General features: G+C 42.7%; 1 protein-coding gene across 1 annotated transcript in view; it reads left to right on the top strand.

Annotated features, from left to right (window-relative positions):
• The first annotated feature begins 2,941 nt into the window (after positions 1 to 2,941).
• Positions 2,942 to 25,074, top strand: part of LOC130142524 (guanine nucleotide-binding protein G(q) subunit alpha) — a 136,296-nt gene continuing 114,163 nt past the window's right edge. The window contains exon 1 of the mRNA XM_056324646.1: positions 2,942 to 3,510. Within this exon, the coding sequence (XP_056180621.1) occupies positions 3,375 to 3,510 (136 nt within the window). The 5' untranslated portion in view covers positions 2,942 to 3,374. The remainder of the gene's footprint in view (positions 3,511 to 25,074) is intronic.

Raw genomic sequence — 25,074 nt, forward strand, 5'->3', positions numbered from 1 at the left:
CCCTCAGTCACTTGTAATTTCCTGTGGCAGTAAGCAACATTAAAAATGTCTCAGAGACAATGCGTTGCTACGAGCCATGCACTAGAGACTACTCGGGTAGAGGAGTATGAGATTATTAATGCTACAGGGGAGGCTTATCAGGAAGTATCTGCCCAGGATTAGGTAACAGTATGGATAGTATCTATGGATAATAATTATCTGTATGGGCAATAATGGTGTCTGTCATTTACTGATAGTTCTTATTAGGATAAAATATTTATAAAGGATGTTTCATGTTTCAAAACAAAAGCCAACCATTATGGAGCTGAGCGCTGGAAAGAAATTTCCTTGTAGATTTATTATCATGTAATTGTCCATAATGGAGTTCTTCTGACTTCCACAAAGTCACAAAGCAAGTGGGTAAAACAGTGTGTAATAGCTATCTGCTGATGCCAGATTCAGGATTAGATGGTTTATCCATTAAAAATCTAGATATTTATTCAGTGGGATTTAAAATCCAATGGTGTCAATGGGAGCAGTACATACAGATTGAATTTATGGTCCCTGGGGTGTCTTTTCTCATAAAAAATGCAAAATTAAATGACAGTTCTGCATTTGAGGTACACACTGTGTGTTCATGCCTTATACAATGATCATATAAAAAAGCTGGTTAAAAAAGCTGAGTCAGACTCAATCTACCAGGGAACGTTACAATATTGTCTGAAGTACTTAGTTTCTAATGGAACCACTGTGCCCTCAGTTTGGAGTGGATTTTGGTACAGTTCACCCAAAAGCTGAAAATTCATCAACCCACTCATGCTGTTTCTTTAGACGTGACGCCAGAACATGGTTACTGTGGACTTGAACTCTATGTACCAGGGTTCTAGGCACAAAACATCCATTGAGTGTCTCTTGTGACCTGTACCATGCACACATCTTCATCTTTTCAGTCTTCAGCTTTTCAAAGAAAACTCTAGTATGTTACCAATTAATTTCATGAAGAAATTCTACCTCCCCACCTTTTGTTACTTACTCACATTTTTACGTACGCTATCTCTGTAATTCAATCGGTAGACGTCTTTATTTGGTTTAATATTAATGCATTAATCTGGGACCACAAGATAAATACGTAGATATACCTACGTACATGTGGGTTTTAAAAACAAGATGCTTTGAATGAAATACAATTTATAACTAGAATTACACAGTATTGACTAAAACTCATGTCTTAATGGAATAAAGAAATGTAAATTATAAAAAAGATTCCAAGTGGTATTAACCATTTCTTATACATTATACATACTAATACAATATAGAGCTATGTGGAAATTGGCCATTTTTTAAAGTAATGAATTTTTTTTTCATGCTCTAAAAATTGATTGACTGTACTATTTTCTTGATTATGTTATTTTCATGTTTTAATTCCCTCCTAGTCTTAGACTTTACAGCAGACTTTATTTAATTCATGTTGTCAGTACATATGAAGAGTTTTAGGAAAGACCACTTGAATTTCAAAACAGATGTCAACAGGTGCTGGAGAGGACATCATACCCTAAGCTAGAAGATGGAGAGTGATGTGCCCATCTACCCACTGTATAGGCTAGTATGAGTTTCCCAGCAGATTTTGCAACATTCCTAGGTACAGAGTTTAATGTGGAGGTGAGCAAAGGAAGGGCAGGTATGGGAGTTTTGCAAGTTTTACAAATCCACGAAAACTAGAAGCTATGTCAACGCATCCCACCCCATTGTGTACCATCACCCTGGGGGCTACCGGAGGGCAGCGTGAGGACTGCTTTTTTGGGACTGGGAAGCTCATGGGGAGCAGGGCTGGGGCGAGGGGTGGCAGTTCAAAGTGTTGGCTGAATACAAGTTACAACAGCAAAGCACGAACTGCAGCGTATTGGTGTCTTTCAGTGAGGCAGTCAAGGGTGCCACTGCTCTAGTGGTAAACGTCGTTGCTTTTTGCCACATGTGACTGAACCTCTCCAGCAGCGTGTCAGGGCTGTGGGCTCAAAAATTTGCTTGTGCCTGGTGGTGTGCGTGTGTCCTGCTTTGCGTTCCAACTCCAGCTGAAGGTGAAGGGGGCACTTCTCCCCTCCCTCCTCCCTTCCCGCCTCTCAGTTGCCACATATTGCCCCCGACCCTGCCAGCCCAAGTCATGCGTCCTAGGACGGGCACAAAATAAAGATGTGTCCCCTCGACCCTGCCAGCCCAAATCATGTGTCCTAGGACGGACACGAGATAAAGATGTGTCCCCCCGACTGAAAAAACAAGGAAGCGAAAGCAAACGCAGCGGCGGGCGCGGGCGAAGGCTCTGCCCTGCTGGCCGGACGGGAGCAGGCTGCGTTCCTCGCGGCCATTTGGTGCGAGAAGTCGCCCGCTCTGTCCCCCACCTCCCCTCCCCTGCCCTCCGCCACCGCAGCAAGGCGGGCGGGGGCGGCCTTGGGGCGCCGCGTCCGGCTGGGGGCGGGGGGCGGCATCCCGGGGGGGCCCGGCTCCCCCGGCCGCTGGCCCCCGGCGTGCGGCGGCGCGGGGGGAGAGCGGGAGACGGGCCGCCATATTTCTGCCTCACCACGCCCGCGGAGCCGAGCCATTGAAAAGCCGGGCTCGCCCGGCCCTTGGCTGCCTGCTCGCCTCCTTTTCCTCGGCAGCGGTTCCCCGCCACCCTCCCCCTGTCGTCCTTACTGGTAGGGCAGGGGCGAGCGGCGGCAGGTCCCCGGCAGCGGCTCTCCCCTCCCGAGGGGCGAGCGGCCGCCCCGCCGCCGCGCCGGGAAGGAGGGTCGGCCCTGAGGCAGCTCTCCCCGCCGGGCGCGCCGAGGTCTCCGGGCAGCGGCGGGCTTTCCCACCGCGCCGGAGCTGGGCGTCCGCTCCGCGGCACGGGAAGCGGCGGGGAAATGTGTGTGCGGAGGGGGGGAGGGATTAGCGGGCATTAGCATTTCCACGGGGGGTGGGGTGGTCGCGTCGGAGGGCGGTGGGGGTGTCGTCCGCCGGGGATAGCTGGGGACCGCTTTGGCTGCGGGCGGCGGCGGCGGAAAGGGAGCAGCAGGGCGAGGGTGGCGGCGGCCAGTGGCTCGGCTCGGCTGGGTAGAGCTGCTGCCGCCGTGGTGGATGTTTCCATGCTGTTCGGTGCATGATTTAGAGGAGAGGAGGAGTTGGCAGCGGCGGGTGTCAGCGGCAAGGAGCGCGGACCCGCGCCGCCAGCGGCCCTGCCTCTTTCTCCTCGCCCCTGTGTGGCACCGAGGCAGCTGCCTGCGCTTGCCCTGGGGCGCCCGGCGGGTGCTCTCGGGCAGAGAGCCCCTGTGCCCCCCGGGGCCGGTGCGGCGGCGGCGGGGTGCGTGTGGCTGTGCGTGCGATTTTAGGGGGTGGGGGGGTTGTGTCTGAACCAGTTAGGAAGAATGACTCTGGAGTCCATCATGGCGTGCTGCCTGAGCGAGGAAGCCAAGGAAGCCCGGCGGATCAACGACGAGATCGAGCGGCAGCTGCGCCGGGACAAGCGGGACGCCCGCCGGGAGCTGAAGCTGCTGCTGCTGGGTGAGTGCTGGCTGCCGCCGGCCGCCTCGGCCCGGCCGGCTCGGCTCGGCTCGGCTCGGGCCGCCGCCGGCACGCACGCCCCCGGTACCGCCGGCGCTGCAGCCCCGGCCCCGCCGCCGCCGTCTCGGGCTCTCTCCGGCCGGCGCGTTACATGGCGGGGCCGAGGCAGCCGGCGGCGGGGTCGCTCGGGCTGCCCCTTCGGACGCTCGCCGCCGCCGGCCGTACCCTGGCCGCCTCGGGGCGTGTGTGCCCGGCCGTGGGCATCGCCGGCGGCGGCGGGGCGAGCGGCCGCGGCTCCCGCGGGTGGGCTCGGTGCGGGGGGGAGCGGCTTTCCAAAATGGAGAGGGGAAGGATGGATGGCGGGTGAGCGAGGGGGTGCGGGGTGGGGGGGAACAGGGGCACATGTTGGCGACGGTGTTTGTGGGAGAGCGGTGGAAGGCGGTGGATTAACGGAGGGACGCGCAGGGGGAGTCGTTGTGCAGATCGGTGGTGGCGGGTTTAATGTCTGCATTGTTCTGCGAGCCTCGGGAAGGTGGTTGGCTCAGTGGTTGCGTTTCTTACGGCGATTTTCGATTTAATGAGGTAAACTGGTATAAGCGGCTTATGCTCAGATTGTGGATGGGTTTTTAGAAAGAAAAGGGAACGGCAAAGCCCCAGATGTATACGCGAGGCTGAGGAGTAACCTGAAGTATGCAGGAGGGTGACAGTATCTTTGATAGCTTCGGAGTCCACCCACTGGTCAAGAAATAAAATCTATTGTACCATTTCTCTTTAATTAAAACAGAGGTTGTTATTTCAGAGCCGCAAGTATGCAGAGGCAGTGTTTATCTAACAGAAATTTGGCTTGTGTTAAAATAGGCCTTTTGAATTAAAATACTGCCCTTAATCCAGTGTGCTCTAGCATGTCGTGCAGCTTTCTTGGTAATGGGGCTTCTGCCTGGGACCGGGAGGCCTTGAAATATGTCTGCACCACTGTCTGGTGTGTGGATGAGTGGGGATGTTCCAAGTGGATGCGGGATGTTTATGCAGAAAACTTTTGTCTTGGGTCATGTCTAGGAAAGTAGTGATTTATACTGGGGGAGTAAACTGCCTTTTCAGTGAGGTAAGGAGAGTTTAAAAGGAAAAGTCAGAATGCATTTTAGTGCTTCTGTATGAATATGCTATTTTCTGCAGCTTGTCTTCTAGATATGGAGAAAGCAGTTGGGATCCTTAACTGGTGTGGGAAGGGAGTGGTGAAGACAGATGCAGCAGTCCCAGTAGTAATATTCTGTCTCATTTTGGCCTGATTTTGGTTTATGGAGATGCATGTTGTGACTGTTACAAGATTCAGGAAGAAGATGAAATAGGGCATAGCTAGCTTGCCTTTACTTAACTTTACAGATACTTAATTACTTAGTGATACACATTTGCTTCAGGAGAGGCAGTTGGCATATTTGACTTGTTACTTGGATCCAGATTGTTTCTGTATTTTCTGGATTTTCTTCCAGAAGTATTAGAGGCTTCTCCCAAGTTTTCAAAAAAGTATGAAATGTACTGAATGAGACCAACATGTATTACCCAGACAAGGAACTCGGAGGTCCACTTCTGAAGTCAGTGATGCAGAGTTTGTACTGTATCGCAAGGTGCTCCCACTGGTAACATGAAGTGTTGGGGTAGGTGGTGGTAGACTGCGACTTAGTTGTGGCATTGCTTTGGACTGAATGGTGCTGTGACTTGAAGGAGAACACTGGAGAAGCTGACCCACAGAAAGTGTTGGGGACAACTCTCTTGACTGCCTTCATGAAAAGTTTTTGCATTCATCACCATCAGTGCAAACCAAGAGTTCTGACACACATTTGAAGGCATAAGCATGATGTACTGGAGACCAAGAGGGTGAACGTTCAGCTGCTCATACTTGACAGCATATCTGTATACTTGGGTAATGAAACAATACATAAATTGTTACTGTGCAGACGCTTTTGGTCTTTTGTCTTGTCAGCCTCAGTCATACTTTGACTGAAAGTGTGTGTGCATGTGCAGCTGTTTGGATTAACACTTACTGCATTTTGCAAGATGAGATCATTATAGTGGTGTACCACTGTTAGGAGTTGTGGGATTGGGTAGATATTCATGTTTCAATTTATGAACAAATTTTGAGGAAAACTTTTTTTATTGGTGGGTTTATTTTAGGTATTTAACACCAGTTTCCCCCCCCACCCCGTCCCCCGTCCCCTCAGTCACGCTGCTTCCCTGGCATAGGCAGTTGCTTGGTTATTTGGTTATTGAGTTTATGTGGGTCATTCACATGGTTATGAGACAGACAAAACCATTTCAGAATAGAAAAGTAGTCATTATAAACAGTGAGGCTGTAGCACAAAACCCACTTGAAATTCCATGTTTTTTTTTAATTGAATAGACCTTTACTGTCCCATTACATGTCTTTCCCCTTCAAAACTTAAATTACTACAGTGCTTGATTTTATTTGATGTAAACATAGGCAAATGTGTTTGTTTTCTTTTGTGTTTTCTTTTATTCAGAAGTGCCAACTTTTCAACCTTTTAAAGTATTGTGGGACTTAAAAGCCTAAGTGGGTTAAAAGCTTTTGAATATGGGACTGAGGCATATCCTTTGGGTCATAAAGAAAGTACTAGCACAGTTTAAGCTGAGCCATGTTAATTGACCGTGCATATTCTTCAGACTTTAAGTGCAAAGTCAAAGGTATTAATAACTCAAAAGGTTTTAAGGCACAAATACGCATATCCATGCAAGATTGTTTTCTTGTTTAAAAATTACGTGTACATATATGTAAATGCACATATGTAGCAAATACAGAGAAACTTACTATTTCATGATCAGAAGAGAAGGGGGTTTTGTCCTTAACTTGTGGAAGATACAGTGCTTCCTTGCAGAGTGAGCTAGTTTCCTCTTGTTACTGTGTGACACACACAGGCACCCTGTGCTCAGTACGCATTCATGGTGGTATCTTTTTACTTTTCATGGGATCAGAGAGTTTAAAATGCTCAGTTATTTATGGAAAACTTCTGCTGCACGCTAAGATTATTTTTAAGTATTCGTTTTAAAATAAACCCCATCTGTGATTAAAATACCACTGTTAGGTACATTTTTGTACATCATTGCTTAATTTCTGGAACAGCTTAGAACAGGACAAAGTATTTTTTTACTACTGTAATCCTGAAAAGCCAGAATTCAGAAATATGCACTGGAGCATATTGCATAGTAGTATTTCAGCTAGCACTACTTGGCTGTAAGGTTTTTAAGGCGCTTTGGAATAAATTCAGTATTCTGCTGAATTTGGTTTTAATCTTACGTATTTTCCAAACTCTTCTGGATTTCATTACTGCTGAGCACTTTGTGAAACCCTATGATTGTTCTCCAGAGCTTACAGTTGTTAATCGCCATCCATTGTTTGCTGTTAGCTGTAAAAACACTTATATTTTTTTTATAAGTGGAAAAAAAAAGAGGTGTTTTAATGTTTTATGTTGTTATATGCCAAACAGAAGTATTCAGCATGCTGGCATTTAAGCATATATATATGTACATATTTATTATTAAGCAGTAAGAGCCATGTGCTCGAGGTCTCACATAATTTTGCTTGTTGTCCATGGAAATTTTGCATGGTCTCAGAAAGCAGCATTTGAGCCTGCAGCGTAGATTGTAGCCATAAACCTTCAATCCTAGTCATTCTCTGCCTGTAAACTGTAGATGTTTATATTATACTCTATTTTCTCAGTGGGAAATACTCACTGTCTTAAGTACGTAAGAAATTAATGTGGCAGTATCATGCTAGCTGGCTAGCTACCCCTACATATCTATAAACCTTGGCAAAATTTAAGTACTGGAGGTGAGTTACAGTGTTTGCTATTTTGTGGCGTATTAGCTGGTGTTGTCATGTACAAAACGTGGGGTTTTTTAAGGGGTAGGTGTTTCATATGTTTGAGATGCTCAACTTGCTTCACTGACACGTTTGCTGATATGAGTGTATTTTTATTCTCTATGCATTACCAAAGAAAACAGGTGGAAGATAAACCATTTGAAGTAGTGTGAGTGGCAAAAAGTCTTAGGTGGAAAGATGCTTTTGAACATAAGCTGAATATCTGGCAAGCATGCAGGATATACATGCATTTATTTTCTTATACCTGTCAGCTGAACTAAAGATTTACGTACAGAACTTGGTGAATTAACAAATACTTATGCTTTCTGTAGGTAAATTGAAGAGGATGTGGGTCCATTAAGCCATCAGTGGAGTACACTGGTTTTATGTAACTTTTTCTTCAGCTAGAGAAATAAGCAAGCTTCCCTATCTTTCCTGTAACTTGTATTTGCATTGGTCTGGCCTACTGAACACTTTTGAATAATTTGAGGTAGTTTAGTTTAGTATGTACTGCAGTATATATTTACAACCGTAAAATGAACAAATAGTTAAAGTTCATCTTGATATGTGTTGAAACTAGATTGGCAAGTATCTACTATTCAGCAGAAGCTGATTCTAAGGAAATAAAATTTCATTCTGGATGCAAAACAACTTGATGTATTCTTATATAGACATATATGTCCATATATAAAAAATATGTCTTTTTTTGGAGGAAAACACAGTTCATCATCTGGATATCAGTGTGATAACTTATGAAGAACATAGATTTAGAACATATTTAAGAACATATTTCTTTATTTTTAGTGCATCATGAAGGGATGTTTTGTTTGCAGCCATTAAAAGAGTTTGTTGTTGTTTTGGTTTTACTACTTTAGAAATGGTCTACATACATTGAAGTTAATAGGAACTAGATGAGGGCCTTAATAGTCAAAAGAATTCTGGCTAATTTAATTTTGTTCATATGTCAAGTGACCCCAAATTCGTATCTTACATTGACGAGCAGTGTTGACTTAGTGCAGGAAGGAAAAGTATATGCTGAGCAGAAGAATCTTTTGAGAATGGACATTTGAGTGTATGTTGCAAAGTTTAAAAAATAATAATTCTGCTCTTTAGCTGCTTCCATTTGTTATTGTTGGTACATAACGGCAATTTCATAGGGGAAAGCATTTCTTTTGAAATAATATAACAATCTCTGTAAAATCAATCCCATGAAGGTGTGAGGTAACGTTTAGATGGGTGGCTAATGGTGATTAGCTTTGTTGCAGTAGTAGAATGCTATAAACACCAAGGATCTTTTCTTGCCCTGCTGAATGGTATAAGACTCAGGAAAAATCGGTTCTTGCAGTTGAATGCTACTAAGTAAACAGCTGTTAATAATAAAATAATGGAAGTATTTCAGCACTCACCATTTATTTAATTATAAAACCTCTTCCTGGCAAGATCAAAGATCAGAAAAGCAGTACAAAACCAAGGAAGAATCAGAATGTAGGAAATACTAAGAAGCTGTAAAGGCAGTGTACTTAGCATCAGAGACTGAAGCGTGCATGCCGCAGGTTTTAAGTATTGTTAACTCTGTGCAAAGAAGTTAGATGCATTAACACTGGAGGGCATGAGTCTAATAGATAGCAGAGTTCCAGAAGTTAAAAGTTTTGAAAGTTACTGGGAGAGTTCCAGGAACAGCACAAATGTTTTTTCAAGCTAAATTGAAGATTAAATCTTAAATGTTCTGAAAGCACATTGTTCCCCCAATAATTAATGTTGATACAGAGACTAAACTGAAGGGTGATCATCTACAGATTTTTGTCCTTTGTGGGTTTTCAAAGGACAAATGGCATGGAATAATCAAACTACTTAATTTGCATACTATGCTTAGCATTTAACCGTACTATAGAGTTTTATCCCAGAATCCCTGAGCAGATGTAGTTGCTAACAGAAAAGCCCTGTTGTTGCTTTTATTCTGCATTTCAGAAGGTAACCTAGCTATTTAAAAAATAAAATAATAATAAAAAATAGCCACCGAACAAGATTCCTCCTTTGTCAGTCCATTCAGGCAGAATCACCCAGCAAACCACTGATATGAATTATACGGTTTAGGCAAGCCCCATTTTGGTGGTTCATCTTGTCTTTCCTTGAAGAGTAGGTGGTGTGCAATATCTGCGTAGCTTGAATAAAGCAACAGAACGTCAGAAAGTTGCTGAAAGTAGAACCCCCTAGTGATACAGTAAATTGAAAAGATAGAGCCTGTATCACTGTTGCCTCAGCAGAGCTGAGCTGCATATCAATACTTTTATCTCAAAGCTATGCTGTTTGTGAGTTAGGCTGACCTGCTCTGCTATGTGGAAGCATCTGTTAGGGATGGAACTAGATAGTTTTGTCTAGTTCCTGGGTCTGGCTCTGGTTTTGTCTCAGAGCAAGTAGATAGATTAAATGTCTACCCAGGGTCCTGTCCTCATTGTTTATTCATGCCTTTGGCCATCTAGGAGAATGTTATGGTGGTCCTTGTCAAAATGCTTTGGGACTGAGCCCCAGTTATCAAAAGTCTGTTGAAAAAGATTTATTTTTCCCCAAGGCAAATTGTGGAAAGGGCAGTTAATGTTTGAAATGGTGTTATATTCCTTCCCCCGAGTCCCAGCTAAAATCTCTTGTCTGAAGAGATCAATGCGATTAGGTCCTTAACTCTTTTAAAGTTAACTGGAAATACTGCTCTAATCTTGGTTAAGTATCACCAAATGTGGACCAGAAGTTTTTTTCCAGATATTTAGCCACCTTCAAGTAAAATCCAAGTTAAGAGCTCAGGTTTACTATTCTGTAGGAATTTGGTGTAGTTGGATGAGATGGAAACCCAACCTGTTAGAGATTCTTCCAGTAAACAGGAATTGACAATTTAGAAATGGAGTGTGGTTCTATAAACTGAAGTACTATGTAATGAACATATCTTCGGTCCATTTTGAAATTCTCCATTAGGAAAAAATATTTTATATTTCACAGTATTTGCTCTTACGGCACAGGATATACATTACTGCCTGGTCTTGTTAGTATGTCTTATGTACGTGAGCTATACACTGACTGGCTGCTAGCACACTGCGTCTTGGTCCTTGGCTAGTTCATTGCTCTGCCAGCTGCAAACTCAAAGGAAACTAAGATAATGTTTGGCGAGTATCATTGTGCTGAGTGAGAGCACTTCTGTAAGTAAAGGAAAGTTGCTTTTCTGTCTTTATTCTTTAAACCCATCACAGGAGATTTTTAAACTTGTAAGTCTTCAGTGTTTAGTGTTAGTTATCTTGCTCATGTTAGAGAATGTTTTGAAAAGAATGCTGACCGCTACAGCCCCACGTTTCTGGGTGAACAGAGTCAGACAGAAAGTCAAATGGTTTCTGTAGCAGCAATGCTATCTTACAAGGCTAGAAAAACTCAAAATGCATAGAAGTTGGGAAAGATGCCAGAATTCCTTGTGCTTTTAGGAACTGATCCAGCTTGGGAAACAGGATCAAGTATGGAACATTTATTTTGCTCTGACATTGGCTTTACCAAGCACTGTTATGTACCACTCTGTCTCATAGACCAGAGCGGTAAAAGCAATGGAAACTAAATGCTGAAAACTAAAGGCATAATTCATGTATCTTCAACAGGTTCTTACATAGCTGTCCACATACTTGGATGATTTGATGTTTGTCATTTTGAAGAGCGTTGTCTAGGTGACATTGAAGTCAACATTTGTATTGACAGTGGAGACCTTTCAAAGCTGGTTTGCAAAAAAGAACAGTTTTGAAAAAAACCCAAACCAAACAACTCCAAAATATTCTTAACTCGCTTGATCTTTTAGGAGAGAAAACAATGAGTCTCACAATACTTCTCACTTCTACTTCTTTTTTCGTTTGTTTTTAAAAAAGAAGTAATAGTAGCCTGGAGACTAAGACACTGTATGGTTCTGCTGGGGGGAAAAAAAGCCCAAAGAATAAAACGCATGGTCTTACACGTATATTTGTATACTTCTCTCATTAAGTTATCTTTTTCATGTTTATGTGATGATGGAACCTGACACTTGGAAGTATTTTCAAAAAGGGTGGAAATCTTCATGTCTATTTAATCTCTCCTGTCCTGAGGCTGCCAGTTTTTATTAGGGATGGTTATGATGTATGTACCTCGTCATCATTAACAATGGTGAGATCAGTAGCTTATCTCAGAGTGCAGCCCAACATGCAGCTGTCTGACTTTTGAACACTGCTGACCTGGCCCATTAGCAAAAGAGACATTTAGAGATCAAAGTCCCTTTATCTCATTACAGTTCCTCTAATCCATCAAGTCTAATTTTAAGTGAATTTTTGTGTGGTGTTTTCATCCGGGAAGTAATAGGTGTTGCATGTCATGCCAAACGGATTTAGTGCAAATCCCCCATCAGAAACACTTCCGTTGTGTGAAACTTTTTCTAATCCAGCAAGGTAGGGAAACCTCTTTGGCAACATCAAGCCAAAACTCTGGCTGTAACTAAGCCTTAACCTTAAGATCATGGGATATATCCTTTTAGAAGATACACTGAAACATGTGTAAGACAGGGAGGTGATTAGAGACAGCTGGAGTGACTTCACGAAGGGCAAAATGTGCCTGACTAATCTATTGGCCTTCTGTGATGGGGCGACTGCATCAGGGGAGAGAGGAAGATGTCCTCTTATTTAAGCTTCTGTAAGGCCTTTCATATGGTTCCCCACAATATTGTTACTGCTAAATTGGAGAGATATGGGTTTCATGGATGGTCTGTTAGATGGGTGAGGAATTGGCTTGAATACTGCATCCAAAGAATTACGGTCAATAGCTCAGTGTCCAGCTGGAAGCAGTAATGAGTGATGTCCTGCAAGGGATCATACTGTGTAATAACTTCATTATGACATGGACATTGGGATTGAGTTGCACCCTCAGCAAATTTCCAGTTGATACCAAGCGGAGTGGTGCGTTGGTATGCTTACAGGAAGGGATGCTATCAGAGGGACCCTGACAGGCTTGAGGAGTGGGCGCATGTGAATGTCATCAAGTCCAGCAAGGCCAAGTGCAAGGTGTTGGGTGCATTGCCCCTGGGTTGGGGCAGTCCCCAACATCAGTACAGGCTGGAGGATAAAGGAATTGAAAGCAAGCCTTCAGAGAAGGGCTTGGGCGTAATGGTGGATGAAAATGTAAACCAGACTCAGCAATGTGCACTTGCAGCCCAGAAAGCCAACTCTATCTTGGGATGCAAAGAAAGAAGCGTGGCAGCTGGTCGAGGGAAGTGATTCTGCCCCTTTGCTCTCATCAAGACCCCATCTGGAGTACTGCTGCCAGCTCTGGGCTCCCCAGTACAAGGCAGGCATGGACCTGTTGGAGCAGGTCCTGAGGAGGGCCACAAAAGTGGTCAGTGGGCTGGAACACCTCTCCTATTAAGAAAAGCTGAGAGAGTTGGAGTTGCTCAGCCTGGAGACAAGAAGGCTTCAGGGAAACCTTGTTGCAGCCTTTCCCTCTGCAAAGGGGTGCATAAGAAAGACAGAGAAAGACTTTTTACCTGGGCCTGTAGGGACAGGACAACGGGCAATGGTTTTAAACTGAAAGTGGGTAGATTTAGATTGGACACAGAGAACTTTTTTAAATTAGTGTGATGAGACATTGAAACAGGTTGCCCAGAGAAGCTGTGGGTGTCCTTTCCATGGAAGTGTTGAAGGTCAGGCTGGATGGAGCCTTGAGCAACCTGATCTAGTGAGATATATCCCCTGCCTGTAGTACAGGGGCTGGACTAGATGATCGTGGAAGGTCCCTTCCAACCCAAACTATTCTGTCATTGGAATGCTTTGGTAGTAAGTAGTTCCCTGGAATTAAAGATGTTACACCTCTTCCCAACCTCACTGCTGGATGGAACAGTACTTTATTTATTTATTTTCCTCTGAAAATGCACCTAAACACACTTACAGTTTTTTCAGTGAGAATGTGGAGAAGAAAAATGTGAGATTTTTTTTGTACTGTGTTCAGTTTCCTCATAGTCTCTTGATTATCTCAGCATCAAAATGGTAAAATAAACATTTACTCTGATTCATGAAAAGCTGGATTTCACTTAGATGACTGTTTCTCCTGGTTTAGCAGCTGACTTCATAGGAAGGCAGGACGGACCATTTAAGAGTAGATTTGCTTTCATCAAAATGTAAAATCAAGTATTTTCTACAAACAAAACTAAGATCCATTGGAATTGCTGAATTTGACTTAATTGACTAATAGCATGTTTGATCGAATTCTAGGGTTAGCATCAGTAATATTTTACTTTTAAAGATGGCTTGGCTTGTAATCATTTAAGCTTGGCTTTTAATACCATCTGTGATCATAGCAATCTAGAAACATTCTCTGTCCAGAGCAATTTTTGTTCTCTTGGGGTTTATTTACTTAATTCCATGCATTCTTATGTCTTATCTGCAAGACATGATAATAATGAATTCTGATTCACTGTGGTTTTGTTCTGTGTTTGGCTGTACAACAGAGTAATACACTACTATTAATTATTAAATCTAGTTAGGGTTAAGAACTAGCCTCATGATAATCTCTAAAGATTTTAGCCTTTGAACCAAAACCAGATAAACAACCTGAACAGAATTTGCTAATAGTACTCAATGTACTCCCAATGACAAATGCAAACCTCTGATATTGGACAGTTAAGTTACTGTGTATGTTTTTAAGTAGTTTCCCGTGGAGAAATTCTTGTGTCTTTTCTTTTTGTATGTGTATTTTTTTAGGGTTTTTTTTTTTATTATTTATGGCCATCTGAGTTTTATCAGAGCACTTTTCCTTTGGTTATTCTCAGAAAATACTTCGGCTGAATCTTTTAATTTGCAGGCATCTTTGGTGTACAATTTCATGTAGTAAAGTGAGGAGCATAGTATTTAAGTTTTTACATTGAATTTTTTTGTCTGTGGAGTTTTCCCATTAAATAATAGAAAACCAGGAAAGCAGAAGGAGATACATAGCTTTTGTTGTTTAAAGAGGCAAATAAGGTGGGTTTTTGTTGTAATTATGCAAAGTTACTGTATATATGACTTGTCATGCTGTTAGGGCATGTTCTTATGTTAGAATAGCTTTAAAAAAGGAAGAAAAAACTCCACAACAGTATTTTGTGATGTCTTTACTTTGTGTTTTAGTGGTTTGTGTCTCTAAGGAGTGACAGTTGTTTTCTGGAATAATCCATAGCTGGAGAACCAGGTCATCACCTTCAGCGCATATGTTTTATTTGTCTTGCTTACATGATACCAAGCAATTCTGCACAGTGATGTGCAATTCTCTGAACACTTTCCCATTCCTTTGCAAGTTTTTTTTATGTGCACAGAAAGCCAAAACTCTGGGAAGTGGTCAGAATGGGGCCATAACCAAGGCAAATGCTTAATTTGTTTATTTAGTGTATTTTACTTTCTTTTAAAACAATGTTTCAATCAACCTATCTAGATTGTAGTTTAGGTATAGTGATGTTAATTGTATATATTGGTGTGCTCCATAGCTCCCAGGCTTGCTTGTGTGCTTTCTTTGGGTTTTTTTTTTGTTGGATGAGGTGGTTTTTGAACCAAAGTACATTGCTATTATACAAAATGCCACCACCCTGTCTGATAACCTGTTCGTTTATTGTGAAATTTATTTTCGGACATTAGGTGAAGTATAAGGAATAAACAGACTACACTATTCATGGTTTAAATTAATCATAATCTTGAAAATTGCATTTATTAACAGCAATTAAGGACAAAAAGAAAAAAATTCCAGTGTCCACTATTTGTGGCTCAGTCTGGATGGTTCAAGTTCAGGACACAGAGAGTCCTAACTCTGTAACTGGAGGGTGGATTTGCTAATCCTGTAATCATTCTTGTGGCTGTCTTCTGACTCCTTTCCAGCTCTTCAACATCATTACTGAGGTACAGGTGATGAGAATTGAACACTGATACGTATATATTTGTTATTACAAGTACAGGAATAAAATTTCTCTTCTGCTAGTTTGGTTACCACTGCTGAGGTGTGTTCGAGGAGTGCAATAGCCTTTTGAGCCATGATGTTTAATTATGTCTGGATGACTGTCTGCTGTAACTCAAATACTCCTCTAAATAATGGCTTTTCAGGGTGGGTTCATTCATTGACAAGCTTACGTTTAACAGTATTCAGATGCAGTCTTTGCCTGTTTCTGGTTTACAGGTTATTCAAATCACTTTTCAGCATTGTATCCTCTTCATAATTTTCGGGTCCACAGCTTTTGTGTTACCTACAAGTACTGTCAGTAATAATTTGATGGTTTTATTCTGTTTCTTGGGTGTACATATTTGAGTTTCTTACCCCAATCTTAACGTTGCTGGTATCCTGTTTGGAAGACAGCTGTTTGATGAGGACTTTTGCCTGTGTAATTTAATACTTACTGTTTAAACAACTGTTATATGATGCATGCTGTGTTGGTTTGTTGTATGATCAGTTGCGTAGCAGATGCCTAGTTCCTCAAAACCACTGACTTTGTACAGCAAACCATCTGAAATGTTGTAACTGCATACACTTGGTATGCATTCTCTTTCCCTCACACCTTTTCCTATCCTTGGGAGTTTTTTGGGTGACACTTTGAGAGTTACAAGGCAGGATAACTTGCTAGCCAGTCATTCTCAAAGTCTTTGCTAAGGGGTGTCTGGACCTGCTGAGTGACAATGTTCTAACTTCAGTAAATCGTTTGTAGTGTTTGTCTTCAGTGGGTGCTACAGTGGAAACTCTTTAATTGTCACTGCAAATGTGGTCTGTGTTTCCCTATAAACAAATCAGAAATACTTGCAAACTGTTTTTAATGTGTTAATTTATTAACACATTACTTGTATGTTTTTAATATGTTAATAAATACAAAGTGTTCTACAGGTTTCAAGTGTTCTGTGATTAACAAAAAAAAAAAAAAAAGCAAGGTCTCACATGGAGCCCTAGAGTCCTTTATTTGACTTTCTGTTAGCAGTTTGTGAAATTTCCCAAATTTTTGGCTTACCTATTCCAGTTTACCTCTTTTACCTCCACTCCTATCCATGCTGCTTTTATTATTTTGCATTTTTCTTTTTTTTTTTTTAATTGCGGATGTCTGAGCTATTTCATAACATGTTCTGAAATTACTCCCAATTGTTTCTGTTTTAAATCTAAATCTTATCTACACTTGTAATTCATTCTGCCAGCTTTTGCTAAAGTAGCTCTCATGAAACTCAGCATACCTGTTAACATAGCTCTACTACTGGTGTTGGACTTCTCTTGTTTACACAAGGCAAATGGTATAGAGTTGTAATCACACAGTTACTTTTGACTGTAGCTGTACCACATGTTCTTTTTCTTAAGAAATACTTCTATGTGGGGCTTTTATTATTTAGAAATTACAGTTCATAAACTTGCAGAAATAAAAAGGTGATTTGCTTGAGACCTTCTAACATTAGTTATGTGGACCTGGGAGATTGTATCTCCTTCCCTTTTCATGAAGGTGTTTAAGGAGCCTCACTCAGTTGTCAAATTAGCTGTGACTGAGTCATCTGCCATGGCACCAGCTTTTGTGTCAATTTTTCCTCTATTAAGAGTTTAAACCAAAAATACTAAGGATCACTGGCAGCAAGCCAGTTCTGAAGTATATAAAAAACCTAATCACTGAACTTGTGTAAATCTGTGCTTCAGTTACACCTCTCTTCAAATCTATGCCTGTGTATTAGCAGTTTTGGGTTTATCATTGGCACCTAGAATGTTTGTACAAGCAGTTAAATTTCTCTGTTTAAATTGATTATTCATTTAATTTTAATCTTGTTTTGATCTTTTTCTGCTAAATAAGTGCATCACACCCTCCCCCTTACTTTCAATAGTGCAACAATATTCTGACCTCTGTGGCCAGCCTGGCTTTCTGAATGTTTTTCCTCCTTTTCTAACAATGGAAACTGTCCAAACTCTGCAACTCCATCTTCCACAAAAATCCAGTGACTAGTCCCCAGGACAAAACTCTTGAATGTCGTCTTTACCTGTCCAGGAGTTTACCTCTAGGTTGTTGTTTACTTCTGGTATGGAACAGAAACATTGTTCAGACTGCATGTCAGGATAGTAAGTGTGATGTGTTTAGGTGTTTATAATTTGCAAGATTCAAAGTAATTTGTCTCATGGAGTGTACTTCAGGCACATGTACAATTTTGCTGTCATTATTTCTGTTAAAGTTGAGCAAGCCCTTTGATCTATTCCAGGGGGCTTGCTTGCATCCGAATGGAGTGCACTCTTAACAGAATAGCTGTCCCAGCTGCCTGTGCGCTTGCCTCAGGGTACCTGCAGGCTTCTCCTATGTACTGCATGCATAGTGGTCATAGTTTATCCACCTTATAAGCACTGCATGACTATATGTCAGTGCTTTTGTCTATGTGTAAATGCTTGGTGAATGCCAGCAGCAGCTGCTTAGCACTTCTGTGAAATATGAAAAAAGCTTCAGTTTGCACCTTGAGAAACACTGGCTTTAGAGGCCTGTTGTAAGGAGTTCCACATCTTCTGCAGAGGGACCGGGTCTATGCTTAAGAGGCGGAGTGCTCCTTGTTATCAAGGAGAAAGTGGATTTCCAGGACTTCACTGCAGTTGGAAGTCTGGGATGCTGACAAGAGACCTTCTCCCACTTACTATTTAGTTTTTAGACTTCCATGGGCAGACTCAATCCCACCAAGATGAGGATTTGAGGTCCATGGTACTACTACTTACTTGTGGGATTGTATTATCTTGAGTAATGGTGGAGACGAGCAGGTTTTGGGTAGTTTTCAGACTTGCACTAACACAGCCAAAGTATGGCTGGGACATGACTCTGCACTGCCACAGATACAGCCTGAGCTCCCACATGTCCCAGAAAAAAAGTTTCTTCATCTAGTAGAGCACTTAAAACTCTTCTCATTCAGCTTCGTGGGCAGTGAGTTGGAGGTTGGGCTTCCCAGTACAAGAAAGGGAGGCATGGAGCTTCTGGAAAGACTGTAGCAAAAGGTGCCTAATGTGGTGAAGGGAGTTAAACTTGCCTCCTCTGTGAAGGAAGACTGAGAGAGCTGGGACTGTTCAGCCTGGAGAAGGGTTGGGAAGTGATCTGACCAATTTATACGTACACCTGAAGGAAAGGTACAAAGAGGACAGAGCCGGGTTCTTTTCATTGGTGACCAGTGACAGCAAGAGGCAGTGGGCATAAGCTGAAACACAGGAGGTTACCTCTGAACATCAAGAAAGACTTTTTCGCTGTGAGGATGACTCGGCATTGTCAGAGGTTGCCTAGTGAGGTTGTGGAATCTCCCTCCTTAAGAGATATTAAAAAAACACATTGACACAGTCCTGGACAGCTTGTTGTAGGTGTCCCTGGTTGAGCAGGGGGATTGTACCAGATGACCTCCAGAGGGCCCTTCCAACCTCAACCATTCTGTGATTCTGTGAAATACGGTGATTGTGCTGTAGGATCATCTTGCAGATATAATGTGCTGTGTGTATTGGGTTTGCGGGGCAAGGTTCAGTAGCAGGGGTGCTACAGGGGTGGCTTCTGTGAGAAGCTGCTAGAAGCTTCCCCAGTGTCCAATGGAGCCAGTGCCAGCTGGCTCCAAGAAGGACCTGCTGCTGTGATCGTGGTAGCACCTCTGGGATAATGTATTTAAGAAGGGGCAAAAAAAACCCTGTGCAACAAACTGCAGTGGAAAAGAGAAGGGAATACATAAGAGCAACAACCCTGCAGACACCAAAATCAGGGGAGGAGGAGCTCCAGGCACTGGAGCAGAGATTCCCCTGCAGCCCACGGTGAGACTAGGCTGTGCCCCTGCAGTCCATGGAGGTTAATGGTGGAGCAGATCCCCACCTGAAGCCTGTGGAGGACCCCACACCAGAGCAGGTGGATATGCCCGAAGGAGGCTGTAACTCCATGAGAAGCCTGTGCTGGAGCAGGTTCCTGGTAGGACCTGTGGCTGTGTGGAGAGAGGAGCCTGCACTGGAGCAGGTTTACTGGCCGGGCTTGTGACCCCATAGGGGACCCACGCTGGAGCAGTTTGTGAAGAACTGCAGCCTGTGGGAAGGACTCAGGTTGAAGAATTTCATGGAGGACAGTCCCATGGGAGGAGCCCCATGCTGGAGCAGGGGAGGAGTGTGAGCTCAGAGTCCTCTCCCTGAGGAGGAAGAAGTGGCAGAGACAATATGTGATGAACTGACTGCAACCCTCATTCCCCATTCCCCTGTACTTTGTGGGAGGAGGGGTAGAGAATTTGGGAGTGAAATTAAACCCAGAAAGAAGGGAGGAGTATGGCAAAGGTGTCTTTAAGTTTTGGTTTTATTTTTCATTATTCTACTCTGATTTGAATGGTAATAAATTAAACTAATTTCCCCAAGTTAAGTCTGTTTTGCCCGTGACAATAATTGGTGAGTGATCTTTCCCTGTCCTTACCTTGAGCCGTGAGCTTTTCATTATATTTTCTCTCCCCTGTCCAGCTGAGGGGACTGACAGGGGCTTTGGTGGGCACCTGGTGCCTAGCCAAGGTCAACCCACCACGCTGTTACCAGTTTACCCAAGCTGTTAGTGTGGGATTTCACCAAGCTGCCACCCACGTAACAGTTGCTTATGGGTGTACAAAGAATCATTTTGTAGATACTCCTAGGCCACTGTGACCAGGTTCTTGAGGAGAAATTGGTGAAAACCTAAGTTCTGCAGTGGCAGCAGGCCAGCGTGCTTCTTTGGGAGCTTTTGATTTGCTGCCTGAGTGTGTCTTGTGGGGGAGACAGCAGCGTATCTTGTTACCCTGGGTTGTGGGCTGTGTTGGGTAGTACAGGGCTGTCTTTCACCTGGTCCCTGAACAGGACTGAGACAGGCCATAGCTTCAAGCAGCCTTATCCAGTGTCAATACCTCCAGCAATGTCAGCATCATTATGCAAAGTAGGGCTGTTGTGGTTTCAGGGGCTTAGCAGATCTATATAAACTGAGCAGCACAGCAAGACTGAAACCCTCCGACCTGGGTATACACACTCTGGCAGTGCTCTAACACCATGTGTAAAGCATGTGCATGTAAGCCCGGGCCGCTGCCGAAATAGCCTGGTATCTGACACTTGAGTGTGATCACAAGCTCGTTTGTTTTGCCCGGTGTCTAGTGCCAGCACGTTCCTTTTGCACAAGACAAATTATTTATAGATAAAAAGAAGGAACAGAAGGAAAAAATGCTCTCTTCTTGTACCTTCTCAACCCTCATAACTAACAGAAGTGTGTCACAAGGTCAGAGGTTATTTGCAACTATGAGTGTTAATCCTTAATTGTGTACATACATGAAAGAGATGTGAAAGACTGATGGCTCTCTATGAAGGTACTGTGCACCAAATACGTGTATTCTAAATAAATAACTTTGAAAAACAGCCAGTCTGCCCATTTGAGGTTACTATCAGGTCAGGTGAAAAGGGTCAGGGGTGAGGAAGAAGTGCGTAGTCTGCTGGTCTGTAGCCCTGCCGTGCTCTGGCCCAGTGCTGGAGCGGCAGAGCAGATGGCTCCTGCCTTTGCTTCTGGGGAGACTGAAGCTGGCAAGCCTTTACTCTGAGGTGGATGCCTGCTAGAGTGTCTGGTGGCTTCTCATAGAAGACTTGTGGGGATGGTGAGGAGGGACACAGGCTCAGGTGCAGACAGGCACCCACTTCCAAAGCAACAGGTACTCCTGCTCCCAGTGCTTTATTGCTTTCTTTAAGAACCCCCACTCCTAGCTAGCATTTGAAGGTAAGCCTATAATGCTATAGCTGACTGGTGTGGTGCATGCTCTGTGTCTCCAGTGTCCCATTTCCAGTACCCTAGATCATCTGCTGCCTTGGTGTCCGCTGATGACCGTGATGTCTGAGCGTGAAGCATGAGGCTGTGACACACATCTTAGCTCTGTGTTTGTTGTGCCACAGGGAAGAATTAAGGTATTGTGGTCTTATAGTAAAACATCTTATGCAGTTGCAGTTCAGTTTGGGAGAGATGGGATGTTTGCCCAGCTGCACAGGAGTGGGAACTGTGGCCCATCAGTAGGTCTGTCTTTTAATTTAAAACTGCGGCTCAGTGGTCCCGTGGTAACTAGGCAGTGAAATCCTTGGAACCTCAGTAAGTGAGAGCCATCAGGTAGTCCTGCTTCTGTAACAGCTCTTTGCTGTTACTTTGTAAAAACGGGTGTGGATTTTTTCCTTTTTTCATAACTATGTGTGGGGTTTTTGACAGGTTTTACTTGGGGTTTTTGTTCTTTTTTGTTTGTTTTAAAGTAGTCTTCTGAGCCCTCAACTTACAGAATTTCTTTGCATCTTGACCTGACAAAGCAAATGTTGGCAAATTCTTTCCCAGGCTTTCCTTAGGTGATTCCAGAAATGGCTATTAGCCGAGTCAGCTGTTTGAGGCTACGCTATTTTCTTTCCTTTCTTTGTGAAAACCAGTAAATGAAAGGAAGGCAAAAGCTATTTGAATGCTGGTTTATCTTTTTTGTCTGTCCTTTCATTGTAGCCTGCTTTAAATATACAAAGACCTTTGCTTCCTACAAAGATTTGTCTTTCAGTCTTATCCCTCCCCCTGCAGAATAAGGTGTGCTTAAAAAAAAACCAAACTAACCAAACCGCAGAAAACAAAACCTCTTCCATGTCATGAAACAGAAGTGTAGAAAACCTTGGAGCTTTTGGTGTGCACTCTTCCTGCAGCCAAGTATAGTGAGCTTGTTAGTTTTCCAGAATATCTTGCTCTGTGATAAAGTAAGTACCTTGGAATAACTCAGGTTTCCTTCACTGAGAAAACTGTAATGAGGAAGTTTAGAAATGAATTTTTATACTTAGGCTTGCAGTTGTAAATTAAGGCTTTACCTTCCTACCGTTCTTCCTTCTGATTCAGTTGCCATACTAATGAACCTCTTTTCACAGAGGGGGAAAATTAGTTTCTCCCCAAGTCTTTTTGAAGTAAAAGACCTCCTTGACCAACTGATAATGCAAATTCCACAGTTTTTTGCTTTCACAGTAATCTTGTTCTGAATTTCAGGCAACCCTTTAAGTCCATCATCAAGCAAGGTAGATTGGTTTTGTGATAAAGTGGATTATTGCAATCCTGTGTAGTGACATTAATGTCACCTAGGAGTATTTCCTCTTTTTCTTAAACTGATTGTATCTGTGTAACAAGAAGTATCATGAACCTCCTTCTCTTCCCAGTAATCTTCTTGTAATTATAATTCTACAAGTTTTATTTCAGAACAATGCTGGAAATTAGACCAGGCTTTATTACTGGATCAATTAAATCCACACTTACCATAATTTCTGAAACAAAATGATGATTTAGGCTGATGCAGGTTTTGGTTGGGGGTTTTTTTTTGGTTTTTGTTTGTTTGTTTGTTCGTCTTGGAGTGCTTTTGATGCTGTAAATTTACCAGGGAATGACTGCGTCTCACCAACTTTGCTATTTTTCTGTGATCCACTTAAAAGAATTGTTAAAGTTTGGATCCCGCTGCATGATTCTGTTTCTAAATGATAAGGACTTTGCCTATAACTGAGGACTTCATGGATCATTATCTTACCTTCACACAATAGCTTTTCTATTTGGCAAAATGTTATAGTGAAACCAAGTTTTCCAGTGGAGGAAGGAGAGAGGCAGGAGATGTTGCTGTCATAGCTGATGACATTGCTGTTCCCCCTCCAGTACATCACCCAGTTATAGACTGAGATGGAAAAGAGACTGAGGTACCAAAGCTACCCAAGAGGCAGGTTTTAGTTTATGCTGGACTGGAAATGCTTACCTGGGACTAGTAAAGTTTTCATGTCTCATCCAATACTCCACGAGATGTCTGAACTAAGTTTCACATTTAAGTATCTTGGGAACATCTTGTTAAAATTCTATAAAAAGTGGCTATTTATAGAAGTTCCTTTTCAATCTTTTCTATTGTGTACAGTCAGGTACTGATATTTTTGGTGATGCCAGTGGTTCATTTGTTCTGAAAAACCTTGTTGTGAGATGTATTTGAATATGCTGTTACATTTGGTCTAAACTATGCAGTCATACTGGTATTTGGAACTAATTTTGACTAATACTTTTTAATGTATTCCTCTAAATGTCTGTTTAAAGGCACAAATCCAATAATTTATTTGTAGTACATCCAGCTTCTTTAATTACTGGCTTCTCACACTGTGGGTCAGTGTGAGAAGGTTTTGCCAGGCTTGCACACCTGACTGCGTAAGTTCTTCCTTATTATGCCACACTGTGTAGGTGAAGAATCTGTTTGGAAAGATTGCAGGATTCCTGGAGAGAACTGGGTCCTCCACCAGCAAGTACGTCTCAGTGCCTATCTAACTTGCCTATTGACGTGATTTAGAAGCCCAGACAGAACAGGTTGAGTGAGTAAGTGTGTGTGTAAATAGGCAGAACTGGCAGGATGGGAAGCTGAGACTACCTTTTGATCAAGGGTGAGAACATGATCCTTTTTGTTCCCTTTATCCAGTGATGCTTCCTGCTTTTCAACCCATGGATGGAAGATACACAGCAGTGTAGACTGACAGTCATTTTTCTTGACAGATTGAAGTTGGGAGTTTGAATTGAATTGGCCAAACAAGAGAAATTAATTAAAGTTTTTCCATGTCCTGCATGACTTAGCTAAATAGTAAGCTCTTTTAAGTAAAAGGAGTTACTTTCTCCCCTGGTTGTATTTTGAAGCATGTCCTCACACTTCATGCCAGGCTTGTTTTGGTAGACTAACTCATCAGATGAGACCCTCTTGGGAGGTGAGGGGATGTTTAGTTTACAGGCTCCATCAGCACTTAGAAACTGTGGCAACCACTCCTTGGTTTTGCCAGCTGCATGGTGCTTTAGAGTTCAGAAACAAAATCTTAAACAGCTTGGGAACTTAAATGTACAAAATTGAGGAAGTACAGATTTTGGTCAGTAGAAACACAGAGCAGTGGAGCACAGGTGTAAAATCTTTGCAGTTGTGGACTTGGGCCTAAATTCCAAGTTGTTCTTTCTTGTCTTGTTGATGTGAAGGGAACGTGTCTCACAGCCATCCATGAAAGCCCCGCTGAGGATGAACAGTGAAATTCCCACAAAGAACACTGGGGTACGTGTTGGTAGCCTGAGTCAAAGCTATGGTTCAGAGCCCTAGTTTCAGGTAGGAAGTATGTTCTCATCGCATACCTAATGGATGAGCCCTTGTAATAATGTATGCATTGCCCTGTCATCTTCTGCCTCAGCTTCAGGAGTCCACAAATTCAATTTCACAGTAGACTATTGCTGTACTGCCAAGCCTGACACGTAAGGAACTCCAGAAGCTTAAATGCAGTGCCAAAAAGATACATTAAAAATAGTAATTTACAACATGGCTGTCTCAAAGGTAAAGATCCATAATCCCTTACATTGTCTTTGGTTCTATTAAGGAAGAATAAATAAGTGGAAGATACAGAAAAACAGTGGCAAGTACTTGTTGCTTGTACTGTGTGTAGGATTCAGTTAATTTTTCATGGGGTTTTTTTGAATCCCGATTGGATCCTGATTAATAAATACTGAATAATCTTTTAAGCCCTAGGAAAGCATTTACTATATAGAAGGACAGAGACTTCTGCTGAACAGAACAGCGTCCTAACTAAAATCAATGCATGTACTTTTGGGTAGCCGTGTCAGATTATTATTAACTTTTATGAAATAAACCTGCTCTGATCTGAGCAGCTTTATCAACTGGAGCAAAGTTTTACTGTAGAGAAACCAA

This window comes from Falco biarmicus, chromosome Z (genome assembly GCF_023638135.1).
Source record: "Falco biarmicus isolate bFalBia1 chromosome Z, bFalBia1.pri, whole genome shotgun sequence".
NCBI classification, from domain to species: domain Eukaryota; kingdom Metazoa; phylum Chordata; class Aves; order Falconiformes; family Falconidae; genus Falco; species Falco biarmicus.